General features: G+C 37.9%; 2 protein-coding genes across 13 annotated transcripts in view; both read left to right on the forward strand.

The window, feature by feature from the left end:
* Positions 1–24,787, forward strand: part of LOC149748941 (uncharacterized) — a 151,364-nt gene that overhangs the window by 45,164 nt on the left and 81,413 nt on the right. The gene's annotated exons all lie outside the window — the stretch shown is intronic.
* The window catches only part of IFNE (interferon epsilon), a 65,296-nt gene that overhangs the window by 37,555 nt on the left and 2,954 nt on the right, over positions 1–24,787 (forward strand). For 3 of the 12 annotated variants that reach the window (XR_016393545.1, XR_016393546.1, XR_004024628.2), the window contains exons 1-2: positions 1–16,516; positions 18,653–18,954. The exon at positions 1–16,516 is cut by the window's left edge and continues 37,555 nt beyond it. Coding sequence is in view for 9 of the 12 variants with exons in the window: in XM_089913133.1 (XP_089769259.1) it covers positions 15,892–16,473 (582 nt within the window). In the remaining 3 variants the exon portion in view is untranslated. Of the gene's footprint in view, positions 16,517–18,652; positions 22,813–24,787 lie in introns of those variants that run through there. The other 9 variants (XM_089913133.1, XM_089913136.1, XM_089913135.1 and 6 more) reach the window with 9 other exon arrangements.

Here is a 24,787-nt window from a genome sequence, read left to right on the forward strand (position 1 = left end):
AATCTTGTTCTGACCTTCAGGATGGGTGAGATGAGTAGGAAGAAGCTCCATTTATATTCCCAAAGCTAGTGAATGGTTTCATTATATGACCTGACTGTATTCGCTACCCAGTCACAGTGACAAAGAGGACATTTGTTTCTGCGTCTAAGGACTTTTTACAAAACCTTTATTTCTGCCCCAAAGAGGAGAACTGCCACCACAAAGGATGCTTATCAAAGACACTGTCATTGTTCCAGCTTGCTCCACCCATGCCCCAGTTGCTACCTGATGTTGGGTATGTGTTACCATTTCTAAGCCATCTTCTCTTGAATTTCCAGAGGGCCCACTCTGGGCAGCAGTCTCCCTGTTTTACATCTGTAGAATGACCTTCCTCATCTTGCATTCACACATGACCCAAGGCAGCACAGATTAGGCTTCCTGACTTCCTAGGTTAGTCGGAGTGAAGTTCGACACTGATAGATGGGGTCAAACTTAGGTGCCTACAGGAAGTTAATCATGAAGATAAATTGACCTGATGTTAATATCTATTAAGCCCGGAAAAATTGAAATTGAATTTAAGTAAATCTGTTCAGTGCTTCTCCCTCCATGTTCCAGGCATAGATTTTCAGCCTTCATAAAGAACTTTGCAAATCTACTACTACACCTTTAATAAGATTTTTAAGCAGCAGTATTTTGTCTTCATTTTTAGTTCATTTATTTAGAAGAGCGCATTGTTTGAGACAACACATCTTAGCCCACAAAGAATATTTTTACCTGGAATTCAAGTGAACTTGGGTTCTTGGCATGGCAGCCTGTAGATCACTTGGATACCCTCCCAGCTCACTGGTCTTTTGATAATACTCTCACCAATCTGAGAATTTCCTGGCACCACTTTAGGCCACAGCCTCTGTACTAGTCATCCTTCCAGTCCTATGCCAGGAGAAATGTGTGACTAGGTAGTCAGACTATGTTTTTCAGCAAACTCATTAATCTCTGGGCCAGGTCAGGCACCGGTCTTCATAACTGCTTTCTGGTGGTTATACAAGGTAGCAGTATTGATTTTAGACAACTCTGTCTCTTGATAGTTGCTTAGAGCCTTGAAAAATGTAGGCTAGGTTAAGAAGGCAAAGGGCAAAGTTTCCAGCTCTTTAATATTTTATAGTCTCCTGGTTTATTTTTCTCTTTGCTCTACCAAGGAGTGAAGCCAACCAAGTTCTTCTCAAAACTCAGAGATTAATGAACCCCAAATGTGACAAAGCTCTGTGAGGTTACAATGACTTCTCTTGTGTTTGTCTCTTTTAATCCCTCAAATGTTGATTCAGGAAAGGAAGAAGTGATAAGCCTAAACTGAGAGAGTTGACATCAGAGACCAGTGGTATGGAATCTTAGTTCAATTTCCATCTGAGGAGGATTTCATAATATCAGATAAAATAAATAGGAATTGAAGGGAAAAAAGGACTCCCGAAGGGCAAGAAACAAATAAAAATTAAATTACTAATACTAGGCAATTTATATATGTTACCTTATTTAACCGTTATAACTACAAGGTTATTATTAGCATGCCAGTTTTACAAAAATGGAGACTTAATAAGGTTAACTAACTCTCCAAGTACTGTACATCTAGTATGCTGGGTTCCAGAGCCAGTACTATCTCAGGGTAAAACAGACTCTGAAATACATCATTTTGTTCCAAGGGAAAATGAGAACATTCATTACAATGTGAAGTTGACTGGCACATTTCCTAAAATATGTATTTTGGCAGATCCTTTTCAATGATGATTTCCATCTAGAATTCCTGTAAACGTTTTTTTAGGTCAAAAGAGTAATATCCATTAAGGCTTTGTATGCTATTCTGGGAGAAATATGTTCACGCACATCATCTGGCCCACTGGCTTTAAAAGTGGCTAGAAGCCTGGTACAGAATCCTTGGCATCCAGGACCACCCCCTTCCACACACACAGATAGACACATACATGCACACACATCCTATAGCTTTTCCTGAGCCTGATGCAGGCCTTCTAGTCATTGATATTTAGTTTCTTGAGCCCATGTAAGAATTTCAGCGTTCTCCCCTACCAGCTATTGAAAAAGTTATGTGCCTATGTGCCAAGTGGAGTGATAAGTATCCTCTCACTTTATCTTAATTGTTGCTATATATTGCCGTGTATTGGTCCTTTCTTTCCCAAATTTACAAATGAGTCAGTGAATTCAGTGTTCATGGATTTGAGTTCACCTAGCTCAATAACAGAGCTAGAATTTGAGCCTATGTCTGTCTTGTTTCTAAAATTCTTTTCTTCATTATGCGAACTTTACATTTGTCCCTCTAATCACAGTCCCTCTGCATGAATGATATTTCTACCATTGTTGTTATCTGTGGCTTTTTATAGGGCACTATAAAATGAGAAGCACCATGAGAAAATCATAATACCTTGGAGTCATGTGGAAGTGACTTTGAGTTCTATTTATGACCTGACCGTCTCTGTTGTGTCTTTGTTGTATGGTTGTGAATCCCATAGTGACATATTCAGATAGTGTATTTTTCAAATCTTGACTTTCTCTTTGGCTTGTTTATTTTGTTTTCCGTTTCTCTTCTCATTGTGTTTATGTTTGTTTTCCTCTATGTCCTTAAGCATATGGAGCATAATGTTAATATCTTTGCTAGTTCCATTATTTCTCAATCTGATTCATTAACTCATTATTCTCCTAAGTATGGGTCACATTTTCCTATTTCCTCATAGGTGCAGTAGTTTTTAATTGAATGCCAGACATTGTGATTTTATGTTTCATTGTGCTGGATTTTGATGTATTTCTTTTAAGAGTTTTGTATTTTGCTCTGCCAGGCAGTCATATATATATATTTTTTTTGGCAGTCATATTGATTGTGGATTAGTTTGGTTTTTTCCAGTCTTGTTCTTAAGCACTTTTGACAGGTCTAGAGCAGTCTTTACTTTAGGACTAATTTAGTTCCACATTTAAGAGTGGCTCTTTAAGGGCTCTTTATGGAATGCCCTATGTATTCTCCCATGTGCCTGATGGGAACCTGAATGATTGCTATATATTGCTATGTATTGGGCCTTTCTTTCCCAAATTTACAAATGAGTCAATGAATTCAGTGTTCATGGAATTCAGTGTTCATCAGCTCTGTGCTCTTTAGCCTAAAAGTGCATGTTACTTACTTTCTTCTTCTGAAGATTATACTTGTTGTGCCTTGTAGGATTTCACCTAACATGTACACACATTAGTATCCACCAAAGGCTCAAGAGTACACCTCTGAAATTCTAGATAGTTCCACCCTTTTGGGTACTCTTCCCTGCAAATTCTAGCTGTGTCGGCTCTACGAACTCTGATCTCTCTTTCTTTAACTCAGATTGTCCAGGGAGGTTTCTCCTCCCTGCAGCCTAGTCTAGAAATTGTCTCCAAGCAGAAAGCCTCATTTGTTTCCCATCTCTCAGGGATCACAGTCTTCCACTGCCTATTATCCAGTGACTAAAAATCGTTGTTGCCTGTATTTTGTCTTGTTTTCTAGTTGTTTACAGTGGGAGGGTAATTCTTGACCCTGTTACTCCCTTATAAGCGGAAGTGTAAGTCCATGTAGTTGGAAATGTTATTTAATTCTCTAAATCAAAGGTGTTTTTTTCTTTTCATTTTTTAAGTGGAGATAATAAGACCTACCTCTCAAGCATATTATAAACATTAGAATTTTATCTTTTAAAAAAAATATATATTCTTTTTCAGATTTCCATTATATGTTATTACAGGATATTGAGTATAGAGTTCCCTGTGCTATACATTAGGTCCTTGTTGTTTACCTATTTTATATATAGTACTGTGTATGTATTAATCCCAAACTCCTAAAAAAAGATTAGAAATAATATTAATGTATTTTCTTAACGATGAACAACATTTGTATTTAATATGTCTCCATCTAAGCTTCCTTGTTTATACAGTGGGGGTAATAATAATACTTACTTCATAGAGTAGTTGTGTGGATTAAATGAATTAATATGATATTTGCAGTTTGCCTAGAACAATGCCTTGCACAAAGTAAGAGGTATAAGTGTTAGTTAAATAAATAATTTTGGACAGTTGTGGAGGTGTTGTTTACTACCAGAAAGGAAGTAATCTTACCATTAATCAACAGTGAACACACTTGGCATTCAGAGAAAATACAAACCATTTCTTAACCTTTCCCATTGAAATACTTTTCAGTCTGTAGCAACCATCTCAGATGGTTGTCCAGGGTGCCATCTCTTTCATTGGCCCCCTTCATCTTCCCTTTGTCTAAACCTCTCTTCCCTACCCTGCCTAATTTCCTGGCTCACTCCTAGCCACATGATGAAATGTCCTCAAGATCGTGCCTCATACTTGCCTTTTTAAAACTTTCATCTTTGAAGAGCTTTGGATACCTTTTACTGTTCATCTTAGAAAAGCTTAGGTCTTTTAATTTGTCAGAACATATATAGGACAAATTTTTCTCGTTATGTAGACCACTTCTCATAATTTTGATGTGTTATATAATGCTAAGAGAGTCTCTGTTACTTTACACTATTTTACCAAGAATCCTGCTGAGAGGGAGAGGAAGGAGGTAAAGCTTTTTGAGAAGTGTCTCATAGATAGTATATATTCAGTAAGCAGTGGCTATTATTTGGATATTTCCATGTGAATGGATACACAAGTAACGTTGTTATCTAGCCAGGTATTCAAACTAGAGAAAATATGATCAGAGGGGTTTAGGAGGACTATACTGCTCCTGAACTCGATCATTTAGGTATAATCCAGACTCACCTGTTACCAATTCCAGGGTCCAATACTTCTACTACTCTCTTACTAATATCTTGGAATTATTTCGTTGTCATTCAGTTGAATACCACCTGGCAAAGCCCCAACCCTGGGTGGACTGTGGACCTTCTCTGCTTCTGCTCAAAGCAAGGTAAATTGATGCCATTATTAACTTAGGTTCACCAATGTACCCAACAAGGTGTAATAGTCAACTAATAGGATGTGTGTATGTACACAGAGGCATAAGGAGGCTGGCAGATCCAAAATCTGCAGAGTGGGCTGGCAGTCATGAGACCTGGAGACAAGCTGATGATACATATCGAGTCACTGTGGAATTCCTTCTTGCTTGGAGGGGGGTCAATCTTTTGTTTTATTTTGTTTTATTCAGACCTCCAACTGATTGGATAAGGCCCATCCACAGTATGGAGGACAGTCTGCTTTACTCAGAGTCCATTGATTTAAATGTAAATATCATCCAGAAACACCCTCATAGAAACATCCAGGATAATGTTTGACCAAATATCTGAATACTGTGGCCTAGCCAAGTTGACACACAAAATTTATTATCACACCAGGTCAATATTACTCTCCTACCCGTTCAGCCATCTCTTCCTCACATTTTTTGCTATCACAGCCCTAAATCTTGTCCCTTCTCTTCAAACCTAGGACACTTCTCCCTCTTCTGTTGAATTAAAAACACTAATTCATCCAATTTTTATTGAATCCCTACTATTCCAAGCTAGGAATATAATGTGCTAGGCTGTGTGATTTCAATGTGAGCAAAACAAAGACTTGGCTACTGTCTCCTTAGGAGAGAGAGAAATTAATAAAATAGTCACAGATCTTATAGACTATGATGAAAACAATGAATGGGGATATAAGAGGATGCAGAGAGGCACGTCAGTAGGTGAAGAGGGGTTGGAGACAAGAAGGGCTTTGAGGGCAGAGGAAACAGCATGTGCCAAGGCAAATGCTGATCTCAAAGATGGCCCTTCAAGTGATCTAACCTCCTACTTCACCAAGAAAATAAATAGAAACCATCAGAATGAAACTCTCAACTTCCTCATCCACACCTGCACACCAACCTGCATCAATGCCTATTCTTTCCTCTTTCCTTCCTGCTAAAGACCAAGCCGCCATGAGTTCTCTCTCTTTCTCTCTCTCTCTCTCTCTCTCTCCTGGCTTCTTGCAGCCAACGGGTAGTCGTTCTCACCTTAAATCAAAATTTATAAACAGAACCTTTCAAGATTGAACATCCTACTCCTGCTTCCACTCTATTTTTCTCCTCCCTGGAGTGATCAAATTTTTGTTGGCATTGCCTACATTGTTTTTCCATTTCTTCTTAAAAGCGTTGAAATCTGGCTTCTACCGAGACTACCCTATTGAAAATTCTGTTTATCAGAGTCACTAATGACTTCCATGACATTAACTCAAACATATGCTTTCAAGTACTTTATTTTGCTTATCCAGTCAGCAGCACTGGACACTGTTAGACTACCCTTTTTTCCTGAAAAATGGTTTTCCTTCTACTGATCTAGGCGCTCTTTATTTCCCTTGTGGTGTCCTCTTCTACTCATTCCTTAAGTACTGGTGATCCTCAGGGTTGATCTTCAGGCTGCTTGCTCTTCTCATTCTGTATACAGAGGTTGTATAACAAAAAGGTGAATAAATGGAAAGAAAAGATGCTCCCAACTGATCTTATTCTGATCTACTTCTGTTTTATATTGTGCTACATAATTTGATTATATTTCACTGTTTCTCCCTTCTCATCCTTCCTAATCAATCCAATTAAACCACATTCCAGTAATCTTTATCTCTGGCTCAGTGAACAGGTCTAAAGCAGTAATAGGAAGATAATAAGCAATCAATAAAAATGTGTTGAATGGGGGCTTCCCTGGTGGTGCAGTGGTTGAGAGTCCGCCTGCCGATGCAGGGAACACGGGTTCGTGCCCCGGTCCGGGAAGATCCCACATGCCGCGGAAAGGCTGGGCCCGTGAGCCATGGCCGCTGAGCCTGCGCGTCCGGAGCCTGTGCTCCACAACGGGAGAGGCCGCAACAGTGAGAGGCCCGCGTACCGCAAAAAAAAAAAAAAAAATGTGTTGAATGAATTAGTATCATGAGGACCAGTAAATGTTGTGTAAGTGCTTCTAGAGCATGCACCCACTTGGTCCTTCTTTCTTTGGATTAATCAACATTTACTGAAAAACCATTGATGGAAGATAGGCTTCATCTTATTTCCAGCTGTGATTGATTAATAGGGGTCTGCTTGGAGAGCTATGTTGAGAGCAGTTACCTAGGGATCAGTGTGAAAGAGTGCTATAATCTTTTGATATTAATACTGTTGTGCCTAATACAAATAACATACTACTATTAATTGAGCACAGACCATGTGATAAGCACATTAATTGGATTATCTCAGTTAGATCTCACAACAGCTCCATGGGATACCATGACTTTACATTAATGTAACTGAGACACAGAAATGTTAAAACTTGCCCAAGACCAACCAGCAAACAAATGATAGAGTTGGGATTTAAATCTAATATATCACACTTTAGATTCCATGGGCTTAAGCATCATGCTATATATATTCATAATGGGGAGTGGTGGCCTTTTTTTCCCTGAATTTTTGCCATTCTTGGCCTAAATTAAACTATGAAGAGGGGAAGAAAGAATAGTATAGGTGATGATAGTATGTAAAAAGAAGGATACTCTGCCCTATGAGGCCTCAGTTACCACATCTCAAAAATGGGTTATTTCACTTAAAAAAATACACACAACACAAACTTTTTTTTCCTTCTGATATCTCAAAAGTTGCCAATACAGAGGAGAGAACCTTAGTTTTGGAATTATTTCAGAGTAAGTTGCCAATCTGATGCTCTAATACTCTCAAATACTTTAATGTGTACTTCCTACAAACAAGAACATTTCTCCCATATAACCACAATACCATCATCAAAACTGAGAAATCAACATTGTTACATTAGTACCGTATAATACTCAGCCTTCATATTTAGATTTGTGCAGTTGTACTAATAATATTGTTAATTGTGAACGGACAGTGTTCAGAATCATGCTATGTATTGAGTTGGCATATCCTTTAGTCTCACTGAGCATCCAGCAACTCACCAATTACAGTTCAGGTTTTCCCACCCAGCACTGGTTCCCACAGTGGTTTCCTCTTCTGAGTCTCTGCTCCAGTAAACTCTTACTCCCTGTATTCTCCTCTCTCTTTCTCTCTCTCTCTGAATTGTGGGACAGAAGCTTGCTCTGTGTTTTCCCCTCTTTTATGGATCCTAAAAGAGTTATTGATTTCTTGGTCTGTTCAACTTTTTACTTGTTAAGACAGAGTGACTACTTCCATGCTCCTTACACACAGAACTGGAAACTGGAAGTCCCTTTAGTCTCTTTTATTCTGAAACAGTTCTTTGGTCTTTTGTTGACTTTCACAACCTTGAAATAGTCAGGGCAGTTGTTTTGTAGAATGTTCCTCAGTTGGGTTTAAGTAATGGTGCTTCATGATTAAAGTTATTTACACTTGGCAGTAAGAGCACAAAAGAGATGGTTGTGTTTTTTGAGTTGCATCTTATCTGGTCATCCATGATTTCAGTTTGTCCCATTTTGAGGTTCACTTTGATCCCTTGAATGAGGTTATGGCTGCTGGGCTTTTCCACTGTAAAGTTACTCTTTCACTCTTTAAAACTAATTAAGTTATTTAGGTAATTATGTGAGGTAATAGACATATTAATTAGCTTGACTATAGTAGTCATTTCATGATGCACATGTATATCAAAACATCACATTGTATACCTTAAATATATACAACTTGTACAAATAAATAACAGAATTTTACTTTGAAACTTTGTCCATAAGAAACTTTGCTCTCCTCACCCAACTCAGGCTGTGACTCTTCACAGCAGCTGCCCATCCCACCCACTGCAGGTACTCTACTCATTCTTCTCAGGCTCCAACGTCTCATGCCAGGTTATCTCTTCATGTGGGTGCTTGACCCATCCTCTTTGAACTCTGGCATCCTACCATGGCGTCTGGACCACCATGAGTCCCTGCCCCTTCCAGCACAATGCTTACTTTTTCCTACCCATCTTTTGGCTTTAGAACTAGTTTTTCAGGAAGGGAAAGGGAAGCAGAGATTACATACTATTTAAGATCACTTCCAACTCCAGCATTCTGTGATAGATAAATTAGTATGGTTAATTTAATTTGCAAGTTTATGCTTAGAAAATGGGGATAGAGGTTTGTTGAAATCATTGGGACAAATGACCATGCCTGAAATAATCACTGAGGCCAGGTCAAAGTGGGGCACTGAGTATTTTGGACTAGGGCTGGATGTATCACACTGAGGAGTCTGGCCAGAAGCACAAGATCCAAGAGTAGGCAGAGAAGTCAGGATATGTTTACCTGTAACCCCCAGAGAAGAGAGCAGTGATGACAGTGGATATCCAGAAAGCAGTAAATGTCCATTAGAATAATCAAAGCAAAAAAAGAAAAATATTTAACACTAACCAGTAAGTATCTTAGTATGAGTCAGAGTGATTAGTAAGCTTATGCATTATGGGAACAATTCAGTTGGTCAAAGCAATAACATGTTGACTACATATTATTAGACTACTAGATGCCGTGAACGTTTTGATTTCTTTTGCTAATGGTGCAAGCTGATTCCAGGCTATAAGTAATTGATCTTATACTGCCATCCTTTGGTTGAGTTTTAAATGCCTTCCATACTAACAAACTATTTTGGCATATTTTTAGCACACAGAGGTAATCAGGATTCTAATTACAGCACTTATTTTTTTAGATTAATAGTAAATAAATTATGGGAAAAGTGAAGAAATAGAAATATACTTTCAGCTAATAAACTTAGAAGTCACTGACAAAGCCCATTTTTGTCACAACTAAACTCGCCAATTATAGCATGAAAGTGTCATATGCAATACATAATTGAATGGGCACAGTTGTGTTCCAGTAAAACTTTATTTATGAAAACGGGTAGTGAACTGGATTTGGCTCATGGGTTGTAGTTTGCTAACTTCCGATTTAGATCATTAATGTTGAGAGAACTTTCACTTCCAGACATGTTGAGAGACTAGATTCACCCTCCCACTTTAAACAACTAAAATATGAAAGAAAACATATTAAACAATAGGTTTCAGACATTGGGTAACAGGAAGCATAGGATAATGATCCTTGAGAAAAAGAAAATAAATATAGTTAGCCCTATTATTGCTCCTGCTTACTGTGTGGAGAAAATTTCTAGGAGCACAAGGAGGAGGAGGAAACCCAAACAGATCAGTGATCTCACTGAGTTGATAGTCAAAGTTTGGAGTTCAGAGAGGTAGTTAGATATTGCAGGGCAAAATATTAGAGAGAAAAGAGATAGAGACAAATACTGAGATATAAAGATACAGAGATCTGTAGAAGGGACTGCTGGAGTCTGTAGCTAATTTGTGATGTGTGAATTAACCAAGACTGGGGAAAAAGACCCAGAAAGGAACAGGCCAGCTATCCCCAGGGCTGACACAGGGCTGGGAATATTTCATTTTCTACTGACCAAATTGCAAAGACTTCCTAATACAGGGAACATTGAGGAGAGTCCTTACAAGGGTATTCTCTTGGTAGTGGAATAACATTGCCCTAGACTGTAAAGTCTGATCCATCCACTCTAGCAAAGCTTAAAAGCAAGGCCCCAAGAAATCAAACAGATTCCAAGTAAATTAACTATGTCTTAAACAAAGCCCAACCATATATATAGGACTTAGCAAATTCAGTACCCAGTAAAGTAAAACTTAGAATGTTCAGAATCCAACCAAAAGCTACCAGGCATGCAAAGAAGCAGGAAAATAGGACCCATAAGCAGTAGAAAAAATAATCAAGAAACCAGACCCAGAAATGACACAGATAGAATTAGCAGACAAGGAGGTTAAAAGGCCTATTATAAAAATACCCCATAAGCCCAAGAAGGAAGAAGAAAAGATGAACATAATGAAGGAAGAAATGAAAGATGTCAGAAAGGAACAAATTGAACTTCTAGAGATGAAAAATGTAATACCTAGAATGATAAATATATTGGGTGGGATTAACATTAGATAAGATATTAGGATATAAGATAAGATATAAGATATTATTCAATCAACTTGAAGATATAGCCATAGAACTATCAAAAATAAAAGAGAAAAAGACTAAAATAAATGAACAAAACATCAGTGGCCTGTGTGAAAATATTGGATGGTCCTGACATATCTACAATAGAGTCCCAGAAAAAGATGAAAAATGTTGGAAAAAATAATGTCTGAAACTTTTCTGATTCTGATGAAAATTGTAAAAACACAGATTCAAGAAACTCCTAGTAGAAGATACAGGAAGAAAATCACACCAAGGCATATCATAATCAAATTGCTGAAAAATGATGATAGAGAGAAAATCTTAAAAGCTGTCAGAGAAAAAGGAGACACATTATGCACAAGGGAATAAAATTAAGAATGACAGCAGTCTTCCCTTCAGAAATCATGTAAGCCAAAAGACAGGAGGAAAATAACACCAGACAGAAATTTAGATCTACAAAAAAAGAATGAAGACCACCAGTAGCTATGTGGTAAATATATGATGATGGTAGATATGGTTGGTTAAATGGTAACTATGTGAATAAATATAGAAGACAGATTTCCAGAATCTCTTTACAATATAATTGACTATTTAAAAGACAAATATAATATCAATGCATTAGAGGTTTAAAATATGTGAAAATGTCTGACAACAATAATACAAGGATGAAAGGGAAAAGATAGAAATATGTTGTTGTAATATCCTTACAATATACTTTGTGTTATATAATATTGTTTGAAAGTAAACTGTAATATGCTAAATAAAAATATATACTTTAAACCCTAGAGAAGCTATTATAAAAATAAAACAAAATGGTGTAGCTAATAAACTCATGGTAGAAATAAAGTGGAATTACTTTTTAAAAATAAATCTAAAAGAAGGAAAAAGAACATGCAGGCAATTAGAAAACAAATAGCAAAATGGTAGATGTAAACCCAGACATATCGATAATCACATTAAATGGAAATGTCCCAAACACTCTAATAAAAAGCAAAGATTGTTAGATTGGATAAAAAGCAAGGTCCAATTATATGCCATATGGAAGAAACTCACTTTCAATATGAAAAAACCATGTATAGGTTAAAAGTAAAAAGATACAGCAAGATACACCTTGCAAACACTAATCAAAAGAAAGCATGAGTATATAATATGAGACAAAGTTGATTTCAGAATAAGGAATATTACCAGGGACAAAGAGGGACATTTCAAAATAAAAGAGTCAATTCATCAAGTGGACAGTGATGTGATGTACCTAACAGCAGAGTTTAAAGATATATGAAGCAAAAACTGATAGAACTGAAAAGGAGATAGACAAATCCAAAATTATAGTTGGAGATTTCAAGGCATCTCTCTTGATAGTTGATAGAACAAATGATAGAAAGAGCATAGAAAATTTCAACAATGCTATCAACCAAGTTGACCTAATTACAATTTATAGAGCAGTTCAGCCAACAAAAGCAGAAAATAATTCTTTTGAGTTCACATGGTACAAGTCACCAAGATAGAACATATCCTGAGCCAGAAAATAATTCTTTTGAGTTCACATGGTACAAGTCACCAAGATAGTACATATCCTGAGCCATAAAATAAGTCTCAATAAATTTAAATTTCTTTGACTACAACAGATTCAAATTAGAAATCAATAACAATGATATCTGGAAAATCCTCCAGCATTTGGAAATCAACACAATTTTACATTATTATAGTCAATTGGATGAAAATGATGTGAAAGTCTTGATTGCAGATTGGAGATTGTTCTCATTTATCCTTACAGTGTTTTCCTGAAGTTCTGCATTAAAGATTTATAGATATATGTTGAGATCAGGTCAAAAATCTGTTGTCTAGATAGAGAATCAGAATGTTATCAAAACAGATGTTATTCCTTTTGTATATTATAAATAACCATAGGTCTTTGTTGAGAGAGAGAGAGAAACAGAGACACAGATAGAGAAAGAAGGGGCAGAGAAGGAAGAGGAGAAGAAGGAGGAGAAAGAGGAGAAGAGGGAGAAGAAGAAATTTCAAGAACACTAGTGGAGTTGCTGCCACAATATAAATTATTCAGATATAGTGAGATCAGACCCTTCCAGATACCCAGAGCAACTCAGCTTATCTTCAAAAGAGCCACAAGAAGATAAAAATGTTGAACTTTTAATTCCTATCTTCTGTTCTATCTGTAAAAATATTTTACCATAACTATCTATGAATCCCCAGGAAGAATGTGGCTGATGAAGTCATTTGTTAAGTGAAAGTAAAATAATATGCATTAGTTATTTATCATAGTTTAGACACCATACTAGATTTTTATTTATAATCTTATTATCTGCTGATCCTCAAAAATGTTTATAAATTAGAGATGAAAAAACTGAGTGAGAAAGGAATTAAGTAACTTGCACAAAGTCACACAGCCAGCAGATGGTATAGAGAATATTTCATTCCAGGTCTTTGTGACTTCAAAATCCAAATTCCGTAATTCCGATGATAATATATAACAGATTTCCTTCTTTTTCCCTAGCCTTTTCTTAAGCAATTGACTTCTCTAGCAGCCAGTGGGAAAGAACAGAGCCCTTAGTTCACTGAATCACTTTATAAAGTTACTGGTTGCCCTAGGAGATGTGAAAACATGAAAGAAGTATTTGTCATCCTGATGGACACCATGGTCCCAAGCAGAGGAACACTATATACAGATGTCAAATAACCAGTAAGTCTAGTGGAATTACTAGGTAATTTTTGATCCTGTGAAAAGTTTAAAAACTTTTCAGAGAGGACATGCTTTACAGAACAATATCCAATACAAGCTGTGCATAGCTTAGATGTTAAGTTTGTAGTCATGGGCCCAAGGTTTAACATGACATAACCTACCTTTGAACAGAGTTAATACTCTGTCCAATTTGGTGTGAAGTTTTCTTTTCTTTCCAACTCCCACTCCCTGACATCAGTTTAAAGCCTATTTACCTTGTTAGCTCAGATAAGAGATTTCTGTAATTTGACTCTCATGGACCTGGATCTGAAAGTTCAAATTCCACAGCACCCAAAATGTTAGAAATCTTTTGATCGATGTAGTTGAACTTTTTGTACGGGAAAAGATTCCTCCATGGAGCATGTTGACTCAGTTTATTTGAGCTTATTAATACCAGACTGACTAAGTGACACCAGCATATAGCTGAGCTGGTAGATAATGAGACCACACATGTTTATAGTCTCTTTTCGACACTTGTGATCTCACCCAACTACCTGCAGAGAAATGGTCAAATATAAGATGTAACATCTTGTATTACTTTGTGGTAGAGCACATTGTCACTCCAAGTCAACACAGGTTTGTTAAGCTCCTATTATAGTTGTATAGACAGTAAAAAAGATGAGTGTTTATGCCACTCTATTAAGAGGTTTTAATGTTGGAAGGTTGTAAGACAGGTAAATAAATAACCATATATAAGGCAGACCAGGAAAAGTGGCTTAAAAGGTGCAAAGTGCTGTGAGGATCCAGAGAAGAGATTAAACCTCCTTGGGGAGAGATCTAGGCCCTAAAGGAGAAGTTGTCCTTAGTCCTTGGACAGACAGGTACTGGGAGTGAAGGAGGCAACAAGTGATGTTTCAGAGAGAGAAAATATCATTAATACACACACACAAGTCTAGCTATATTAAGGGAATAGCGCATCATTAACTTTATTTGGAATTCAGGTTCCCTCATACTACATTTTGAGCAATCTTATCTAAGATCGGAAAGGTTGATTGGGGGTTTATTCTGGAGGACTTAGATATGGAACTGGGAATTTGTAATTCAAGAAGCATTACTGATGTAAACTAGTCACATTGATTTACCATAGTTATTGGTACCCTAGGGAATATAGACTAACCAACTGCTCCCAAACTCTTTTCACGCATAATTTTTATCATTTATAATGGTTACATAGCATTTCATTATGTGGACTTACCAACATTTATTTAGCCATTCCCCTATTGTTGGACCTATAGGCTGTCTCTAATATTCTGCAATTGCAATAATTTTTTAATGACCTTCTTTTGCTAATATTTTCCCTTTTATATTACTTCCATAGGCTAGAATCTTAGATGTTAAACCGCTTGGATAAGACACAAAACAATTTAAGATTGCTGATACATAATCTTAAGATTAATTTGCTCAAGGATTTGTGCAAATTTACAGTTCTACTTGAGGTTTTAAATTTAGTAGTGTTAAAAAGGAGACAGCAGACCCAAAATGGAGTTACTTGTGCTAAGCCCCATGTCAGTAAACCAAGACTTAATATTTAATTTAATTGCCGTTTCAACAGCCCAGGAATGTAACCTTTAACCAGTCAACCTAGAATTACCTGGTTAGCGCTAGTGAGGTAATCTGCCGTATAGGCCCCTCCATTCCCCTTAGGAAGGAACCTTGCCTGAGACAATACATTTTTTGCTAATAATTTTCTTTTTTCTGCCCCCTTTCTACCTTTAAAAACCTTTCCTTTTCTACAGCTTGGTGGAGCCAGTTTGACCTTTAATTTTACTCAAATTTTTGTTATTTAATTTTTGCCCCTGAGTGCCTTACAGATGCTTCTAAGCCTCTGATACATATAACTCCATGAAACACTACTACTTTAAGAAGAAACATTTACTCTCAATAAAAGAACTTTAATAAGCTTGACCAAATGACTAAATATTTAGAAAGCGTATTGTGTTGAGTCAAACTTTGTGTGTAATAAATAATGAGAGTAATAGAAGATCATTTTGGATGACTGGTCTGTAATTGTCTCAAGGAACACATACAAAGAAAACAAATTCTTCTGATTACTTCCTCAAACAGCCAACACAATGGGGAGGAAATGTCCCATGAACAGTATGAAAAGGGAACCAGAAAGCCTAACATGTAAACTTTGAGAAATGACAGCATTAGAAACAAAACTGCAAAAGAGATCCCCTTCCAGAATAATCTGAGATGCACGAAAGACATATAGCCACTAGAGTTGGAGCCTTATCAAGTCTGTACAGAGGTGAGTGGAGTATTTGACCTTCACCATGATTAACAAGCCTTTCTTTGAAATTGTGCTGGTGCTGTTGGCTTCTTCCTCTGTCTGCTCCCGAGAGCTGAAACTGGTTCTTTTCCAACAAAAGAGAGTGAACAGAGAGAGTTTAAAACTCTTGAATAAATTGCAGACCTCTTCAATTCAGCAGTGTCTACCACACAGGAAAAACTTCCTGCTTCCCCAGAAGTCTATGAATCCTCACCAGTACCAGAAAGGACAAGCACTGGCCATTCTTCATGAGATGCTTCAGCAGATCTTCAACCTCTTCAGGGCAATTATTTCTCTGAATGGTTGGGAGGGAAGCCACATGGAGAAGCTCCTCATTGAACTTCATCAACAGCTGAAATACCTAGAAGGGCTCATGAGACGGCAAGCAGAGCAGAAAAGAGACACCTTGGGCAGTGAGAACCTTAGATTACAGGTTAAAATATATTTCCAAAGGATACGTGATTACCTGGAAAACCAGGACTATAGCACCTGTGCCTGGACCATTGTCCAAGTAGAAATCAACCGATGTCTGTTCTTTGTGTTCCGACTCACAGGAAAGCTGAGCAAACAAGGAATGGAAACTTGAACCATGTGGAGGAAGAGCCAACGGCAGGCTTTAAAAGCATAGGGTAGGTGGAGGGGTGGTAAGATTTCTCCAGACACTATTATTTCTTTTTGTTTTAAAATGGTAGTATTGCTTTGGTTTTGTGTTTATATATATATATTGTTTAATTTTGTTTTATATTTATATATATAAATATATATATTGTTTAATTTGGTTTATATATATATATATTGGTCTATGCTTTAAGATGATGCACATTGACTACAAGTGTTTTTATTTTGTAATGTCACTTTGTATTTTCTATCCATCTGAAATTTTTATGAGTTGAAATGAGCCATTAATATTTCATAATTGTTCTTCAAATGGGTATATCTTCATAAAAGTTGGCCAAGTAGATATAATGATATATGTCTCCACTATAATACTTTCCTTATCATAGAATATCCATCCCAGTGATTTCTTTATTTGCCAGAAATTGGTAGGAGCAATGAGAAATACTAGGAATAATTTGTATTGCAAGATCTGAAAATATCATCACACACTGAATATTTGTTACAGGTGACACAATAGAAGTAAAGCCAAAGGACATGAGCAAGCAGTTTGCAGAGGAAAACATAAATGCATGAAAAGAGGTTCAACCTCATGCACAATAATAAAAGATAGAAATTAAAAGTGACTAACGTGCCATTTATAACCTATCAGATAGATGAAACTGCCGAGTTCGGTTTTAAAAACACTCTTATGGAGACTTTGGGGAGGGATGCTCTTATAATTTGCCAGAGTCCTGGAAATTGACACGATCACTGTGGAGGCAACTTGGTGAAATCTATTAAAATTACAGATGCATATAGTGTTTTATCCATCAAGTGCAGGTCTGAAATGTGTCCTATAAAAATACTTGCATCCATGTGAAATGACTTACATACAGTATTATTCATTGCAATGTTATATATAATATCAAAAGACAGAAAATCACCCACATCCTTCCAATTAGAGATAGTTAAGTCATATTCACACAAAGGAAAACTATTCAGCTGGAGGAAAGAATTGGGTGCTCTTCCTATACTGGAAAAAAAAAAAAAGCAAGATGCAGACTGTATATATAAAATACTACATTTGAGATTAAAATGTAAAACACATTTTATATTTGACCTTACTTAGGTATGACTAAATAAAGACTATATACAAGGAATAAATTACAGTGATGATAACCTGTATTTGGTGGAGTGGGGTAGGGAGAGAAACTAAGGGAGGAGAACAGGGTGGAAGAGGATTTACAGCATATTTTTGTATTTTAATTTTTAGCCATTTGAATGTTACAAATTAAAATAAATAAAATATATCTAACAAGTCGCAGTAATCAGAAATATACATGGAGGAGTCTTGTCGGTGAAAGGAAGTGTTTGGTGAAGGTTAGAAGAAACAGGACTGAGCCAGCCTGCCCTTGGGGTGGCCCGGAGGAGGGCTAGACGGGAGGAGAGCTGGATAGAAGGGTGCTCATGCCAAACAAGAGGAGATGCTGGTGATGAAGGTATTCCAGCTCTTCCATCCAGGAGCTCCCCAAAATCGTCATGGAACAAATGTGAGGCCAGAGAAACTGAAGGTCACTGAGGCTTGTTAACTTTCCCACAGTCACAGCAACTTTTGCCCAACGTGAGAAGCATAGCTGTGGCCCCAAAATCTGGTGCTCATTCTACTACTTTATGTCATGTTCTGCTTCAGAATCATTGTATAATTCTAGTTAAAAGTTATCACTGGCTGTAAAAGCTTGCTGAGGAACATATTCCATTTCAGTTTAATTAATGTAAGTATATTAACTATTGGCCGGTGCTTCCAGATTTGGATTGAAAGGAACGAGGAGGAACCGAATAGGATCCTGAGACTGAGGCAGGGTCAGCTGCAGTAGTGGAAGAGGGTGAGGAAGCAGAGGCTGGGCAGTCAGGAGGAAGTCTTTGTTGGCTTCACATTTTCAGCCCACGGGTTGACCTGCTTACCTTCGCGTTCATGCAGAGGTAGGGAAGTGGAGAAAGGAGAAGTATTTATCACACTCAGCTGTGTTTACAGGTTATTTGCTTCTCATGTCTTCAATTTTTGTTGTTTTCTTTAAACCAGGAACCTTTCAGAACCAAATCCATCATTTAGCATGTTATTCAGTTCTCTAGTTAATCTCGCAAGGTAATTTCTGTTATTCTTTCCTCAGGTGAGGAGAACAAGACTTTAAAAGTCAAGTACGTAACTTGCTCAAAGTAACGCAGCAAGCCACAGAGCTAGCAAATGCCAGAGCAAAATTTCCTCCCAAGTCTGCGCGCCTTGAAAGCCTGCGTTGTATTCTAGTCACCACAAACCTGAACAGCATTGTGCAATATCACTGGGAAATATAATGATGACAGTCATGATAATAATTCGCTCCTGGCTTTCCTTATTCAAGTTCACGTACTCTCACAGTCTTGAATTACAGAAAGGATATTTTCTCCCCCGGACATTTTTTTCTTCAGAACTAAGGTAAACAGAATGGAGAAGCTGCCAAGTGGAAACTTACAGCAGATGATAATCATATTTAGAAGCTAGAACCAATACTTTACATGCTAATGTTTCCCCAAACATTTAGCTTAAGTTGACATGCTGCTTGTATAACTGTTTTAACTGCATAATACAGACTAAAAATTGCTTGCTTTTAAATATACGTACCCTTTTAAAACTTTAAACCAGAGTTCTAAGCTTGGAGATATTGAGGAAGAGAAATACTTTAAAAGACTAGACGCCATGCTAGCAATGCATGGGTGAGCTCAGAGTCAAGGCAAGTTCATTTGTACTCGCACGCTGAGTCATCTGAATTATCATTGTTACATCTACATGTCCTGAGCTAAATAGATTACTAAATCAAAAAAACGAGTTACTAAATAACAAGTACAGTATCGTATTTTTTCCAAATAAAATATGCATGAAAAATGTCTGAAAAGAAATGCATTGAAATGTTCACAGCGGTGCCATCTGGGTGATAGAATTTCCATTCTCTTATACTATTCAGATTAAATACTCCTGTTATGAATATGGATTCATTTTGGAACCAGGAAAAATAAAATAATTTTATTTTTGAAATTTAAAAAAAGAACAAATAGGGAATTCCCTGTCCGTCCAGTGGTAAGGACTCCACACTTCCACTGCAGGGGGCATGGGTTCAATCCCTGGTCTAAGATCCCACATGCCGCATGGGGTGGCCAGAATATAAATAAATACATAAATACAAATATTTTTCAAAAGAAAAAATATGGCCTCTTGTAGACATTTGGCTTAGTATGCTTATCATGTACAGTAAATTAAGCCCCACCTCCAGCACATCAGAGTCATCTGGAGGGCTTGTTAAAGCACAGATCACATGACTCCACCCCCACTGTTTCTGATCTAATAGGTCTGTGGTGGGGACTAAATCCCGCATTTCTAACAATTCTTAGATGAAGTTGATGCTGTTGGTCTTGTGACTACACAGTATTAACCACATCCCTATTTCTTGATAACCAAGGTAGACTTTTAACAGATGAAGGCATGGTCTCCTTGAGGTTACTGATCTCATATTTTCCCACAGTGCCTGGAGAGAAATGGGCATCCTATAGATAGGAGGTAGTTGGTAAGGATAGTTTTTTCTGTCACTGCCTTTTCACAGCAGCAGATTAAATGGCTTTTTCCCCTCTTAAAGAAGCTGTAATATCCCAGTTACACCCCATAACAATAACTGCCTTTTAAGGAAAATGATCCAAACCAAGTTTCTTTCTGTAAGAGTTTCTGTTTCTCATGCCTGTGGTTAAGTGAAATCAAAACTACAACTACAGGGGCTTCCCTGGTGGCGCAGTGGTTGAGAGTCCGCCTGCCGATGCAGGGGACGCGGGTTCGTGCCCCGGTCCGGGGGGATCCCACGTGCCACGGAGCGGCTGGGCCCGTGAGCCATGGCCGGTGAGCCTGCGTGTTCAGAGCCTGTGCTCCGCAGCAGGAGAGGCCACAACAGTGAGAGGCCCGAGTACCGCAAAAACAAACAAACAAACAAACAAAAACTACAACTATATGATTGATTGGAAAAAGAATATGTTGTGGACACAAAGGAAACCACACTTCTGAAAGATAGAGGATTCCCGGGTGAAAGATGACAGGTGATTCAATAATCTCTATTGAGACGTATAGATGTTTGGTAAATAAAGAGATTTGGGGTTCATTCCTGGAATTACTTTTGGCATTTAGCCCAAGTTTTCTCCCCTTTCCTGGGGTCTGCCTGTATTCAATGACTGGTCGATGTAGAGGTATAAAGACTCATACCCCTCACTCCACCTCAGAAGGGTCATCCCAGCTTCGGAGCTCCTCACTGTAATTAGCCAAGGCCACTTTGTGACTGCACTGCAACTCAACATTCTCTGTCTCAATCCTCCTGGCTTCTCTTCCCTTAAGTGTTGATCCCATAGTACTCCCTAGTAAACTCCTTGTATGGTAATTTTTGTCTCAAAGTCTGCTTTCTCAGCACCTGAACTCCAATGCATAGCATATAGAACTTCCCTTTAGGGCCATAGAAAACCCAAACTCACATTCTGTTTCTTTGGCCTGGTACATATCCTTTTTCTAATATGTGTTAATAGCTCATTCTTGCTATTTATGACTCATTTAAAAATTTTCCCTTCACTGAAAGCCCTTACAGTCAGATTTCTCTGAATCTATTTGTGCCCCTGCAGATCACAACTCTTACCATGTCACAAACTACATTGTACTATAATCAATTACTTCTCTTTCTTTCAGCTAAAGTGTGAACTACTTCACGGTAGGCAAATGACTTCTTTACCTGAGCACATAACAGGGACAATCTAAATATTGAATGAATGAAGAAATTTTAAATGTATTAAAAAAAAGAAGGGATATGTCAGTACCATATTGTCACGGACAGTTGTATATGTGCGGAGACTCTGTCTAGAGATGAGAAGGTCTTGTTTACCTGTGTCTGCCAAGGGGTAAAGTTTTTTTTTTGTTGTTTTTCAGTTTCTCTACTTTTCCTGAATGGGATATTTGGATAAGCTATTTCTTGGAGTAAAAAGTGAAGTATCTATCTTTCTCTGATGAAAGAGTGGTTTTTAACCTTGTATATTAAGGGCATAATAAAATAATGTCATGATATGTAGGGCCGGAGCCTCTCTTCTGATTGTTCTGGTCTTCTTAGACAATCCTTTTCTGAATTCACCCTTCCTGGGCCTTTGATCCCTGTCAGCCTGGTGATGGTAAGTTGTGCTTTCAACTGCCGAGTAGTATAGAAACCACTGGTACCAACTTAAAATTTTTGTTCAGTTTATAGAAAGCTTAATATGTTGGAAAAATTATGAAGACAATACATGGAAATGGTGTAAATGGCTCAATTTTTCTTCACTGAATGTGGAGATGTGTACCTCTTAGCAACAGTGGAGCAAGTTTGAATAGAACAAAAGGCAGGTTCCCTTGACCCATAAATCATGTAACTTTTTCTGTGTAAGAGAGCTAAGTGCACATTGTTTTAGTGAAATTTATTCCAAGTTAAGTTTCAGTATAAGCCTTGTACTAAATAAGGCATAGATCCCTGGGGGAAATTTAATTATTCTAAATAACAGAGATTCATTTGGGTTCATGTCAGATGAACAAGGTTGTTATCAATCTGATCAAAATAGAGTTAGTTTGAGAGCATTAAGCTAGCTGGTGTATTATTCAGTATAACAGACATTTTTAAAGTAACATCTCCTAATCTATTATCACTCCTTGGGAGGGAGGGACAAGTGGAGGAGAAAAAGGCTGGATGGAACTGGGAAGGAAATAAGCATATTTCCAGAGCAAATTGTGCTATTACAGGAAAATTACCTTGAAGTCCCCACTTTTGTCTAGTAGAGGGGTAGGGGAAAGAGGACACACTCTCTGTGGGTGGGATAGTGTTCAGGAGCTGAAATAAATAAAGTAACAGAAATGTCCCCCAAATGCCTCTAGCTAAGTGGATTTCTACCATGGATTGAAATTAGAAGGGCAAAGAGATGAGTTTGGACATATCAGGGATTCAGTTGTAGCATTCTACAGGGAAATTGTCTCAGAAGATACCAGATCAAGGGTCCCGGGGAAAAAGGATGTTAGAATTTCCATCAGTAGGTTCATGCTGTAAGTTCTAGGCACGAAGTTCCCTGGAGCACTTGGGGTCATATCTGAGGCCTTGAACATCAAAAACCACATGTGGCATTATATACACGTGGGGTAGAGTGTAAGATTCCAGAGGAAAGATTTCTTCCCCAAAGCATTTCTCTCAGATTATCATGTGTTGTCTTGTGCAACTAATGCCTGACATATTAAAAATAAACAAAAAGTCAAATGAAAACACTAACTGTCCTTCTCTTTCACAGCATTCAGGGGTGTGGTTATAAGGGTTGGGCCACCGGAGATCCTAGTGTCAAACCCCATGGCTTTGTCAAAGCTGACTTTCTACTCCCAAGCAGAATTAGTGTGATTGGACCAGGTTGTGGTCCTCAGGATGTGTTCTTCTTAGAAGCTCCCTTGTCATCTCATGCAAATGGAACCCTGTGAGCCCACTCTAAGACCCCTGACACAAGCCACACTGGTATGAATCCAAGGACAACACTAGTTAAGCTCAAGCTAGGCATCTTCAGTACATAAGGAAAAAATGTAAAATATAATACATTTATTATATAAATATATTTAGGCAATTCAGATGATGATATCATATCCTGAATAAACGTTGAGTAAACTGTGAAACCCATACCTAGTAACGTATTTTTGAAGAAATAGATATACCCCTACCAGAGTACTAGCTCTGCTTGAGCCTCAGCTCTCCCTGAGCTGGGCTCAGACTCGGGGGTATAATAATCTACGCAAGAAGGAGACCTCACAGCTTCTGCACCAAAAGAGAATCTTGCTTCTCTTATGCCTGGAGAATAGGAAGGACCAGATTCCCTCAGGAGCTGATGGAAGATAGTCAGCCATGGACAAAAGACCAGGCCACTGTGTCCTCTGTGAGTAGCACCAGCAGATGTTCAGCCTTGAGGCACAGCAGATCTCATGCTATTTGGGATAAGACCTGGATGGAAAAATTCCTCACTGGACTTCATCAGCAGGTGGACAGCTGGAGATGTATCAGGGGCAGGAGAGAGAGGAAGGAGGGGCTCCTCCTGAGCAGTGAGGAGGCAAGATTGGAATGTTAGAGGGCCTTCCAAGGAGTAAGCCTCTAAATGAAAGTAAGTGAATATAGCCTCTGGGAGGATATCAGGGTGGAAATCAGGAGGGGCTTCCTATCCATTAAAAAATTTGCTAAAAAATTAAGGAAATAAGGAAAATAAAAGAATAAAGGAGACCCTGGGTCTCTCCATATGGGGGTGAATGTTGACTCTCTCTGGTACCCACACAAGCAATATGGTTTGGTACCCCAGGGTTAAGAAGGGTAACTTACTGTTGCAGTGCTATTGAGGATAACAGGGATCTGTTCTCAAGAGTAGAGATCAGGCCATAGAAACTGGGGTCCATGCCGTGTCCTCTGAAGAGAAGGGGACCAGGATCCCACCTTCCACGATGACTGCCAGAATTACCTTAAGCACCCTGAGCAGTGCCATTCAATGGAAGCCGTGAGTGAGAATCATCTGTAGACCTCCTTGCCCTTCTCCCTCATCAGCTCCAAGTCCTCATTTTATTTATTTATTTAAATGTATGATATAAGCTATATACAAATTCATATACATTGAAATGTTAACAAGAGCAAAGTAAAAAACGAATGAGTATTTACAACCTCTCTCGCTCAGGTACCCTCTAAGAAAGATTGTACATCTCCTTGCTTGGTTTTTGGTCTTTTGCTCTGCTGCGTTATGTGTATTTATAAAGTATAGAAAGGGATGCAGAAATTGTCCCAGAAAAAATATAGAGCAATTTTCATAATATAAAGGAAGAAAACAATTGGGAGACAGATAGAAGAATGGATCCAGAAAAGCAGTGGCAGGAATCAAAAAATGGGCAAATTTCCATGTAGTCAGAGAAGATTTGAAGAGAGGGTCTCCAGGGATTTAGAAAGAGAGGAAAAGGGAAAATATCTTAAGGGTTCTGCAGTGCAGGGGCTGGAGAAATGGGGTACAGAATGCGGTGAGCAGAATCCAGATGGAAGAGCCTGGAAAAGATGGATTTTAAGTTTTGTTCTGGGTTTTGAGTCCCAAAACGATCTGAATTGCATTTTCATATGACTTTGCAAAAAACATATTTTTTTGTTGAGACGTATGTAACTTTTTATTTAAAGAGAAAGAAAATGTTTTTAATTGGAATTTTTAAAGTTGGTACTGGCACAAAAATAAACAAA

This window comes from Delphinapterus leucas, chromosome 6 (assembly GCF_059928025.1).
Source record: "Delphinapterus leucas isolate spDelLeu-1000000601 "Yukka" chromosome 6, BTC_Dleu_Yukka2, whole genome shotgun sequence".
Classification (NCBI taxonomy): domain Eukaryota; kingdom Metazoa; phylum Chordata; class Mammalia; order Artiodactyla; family Monodontidae; genus Delphinapterus; species Delphinapterus leucas.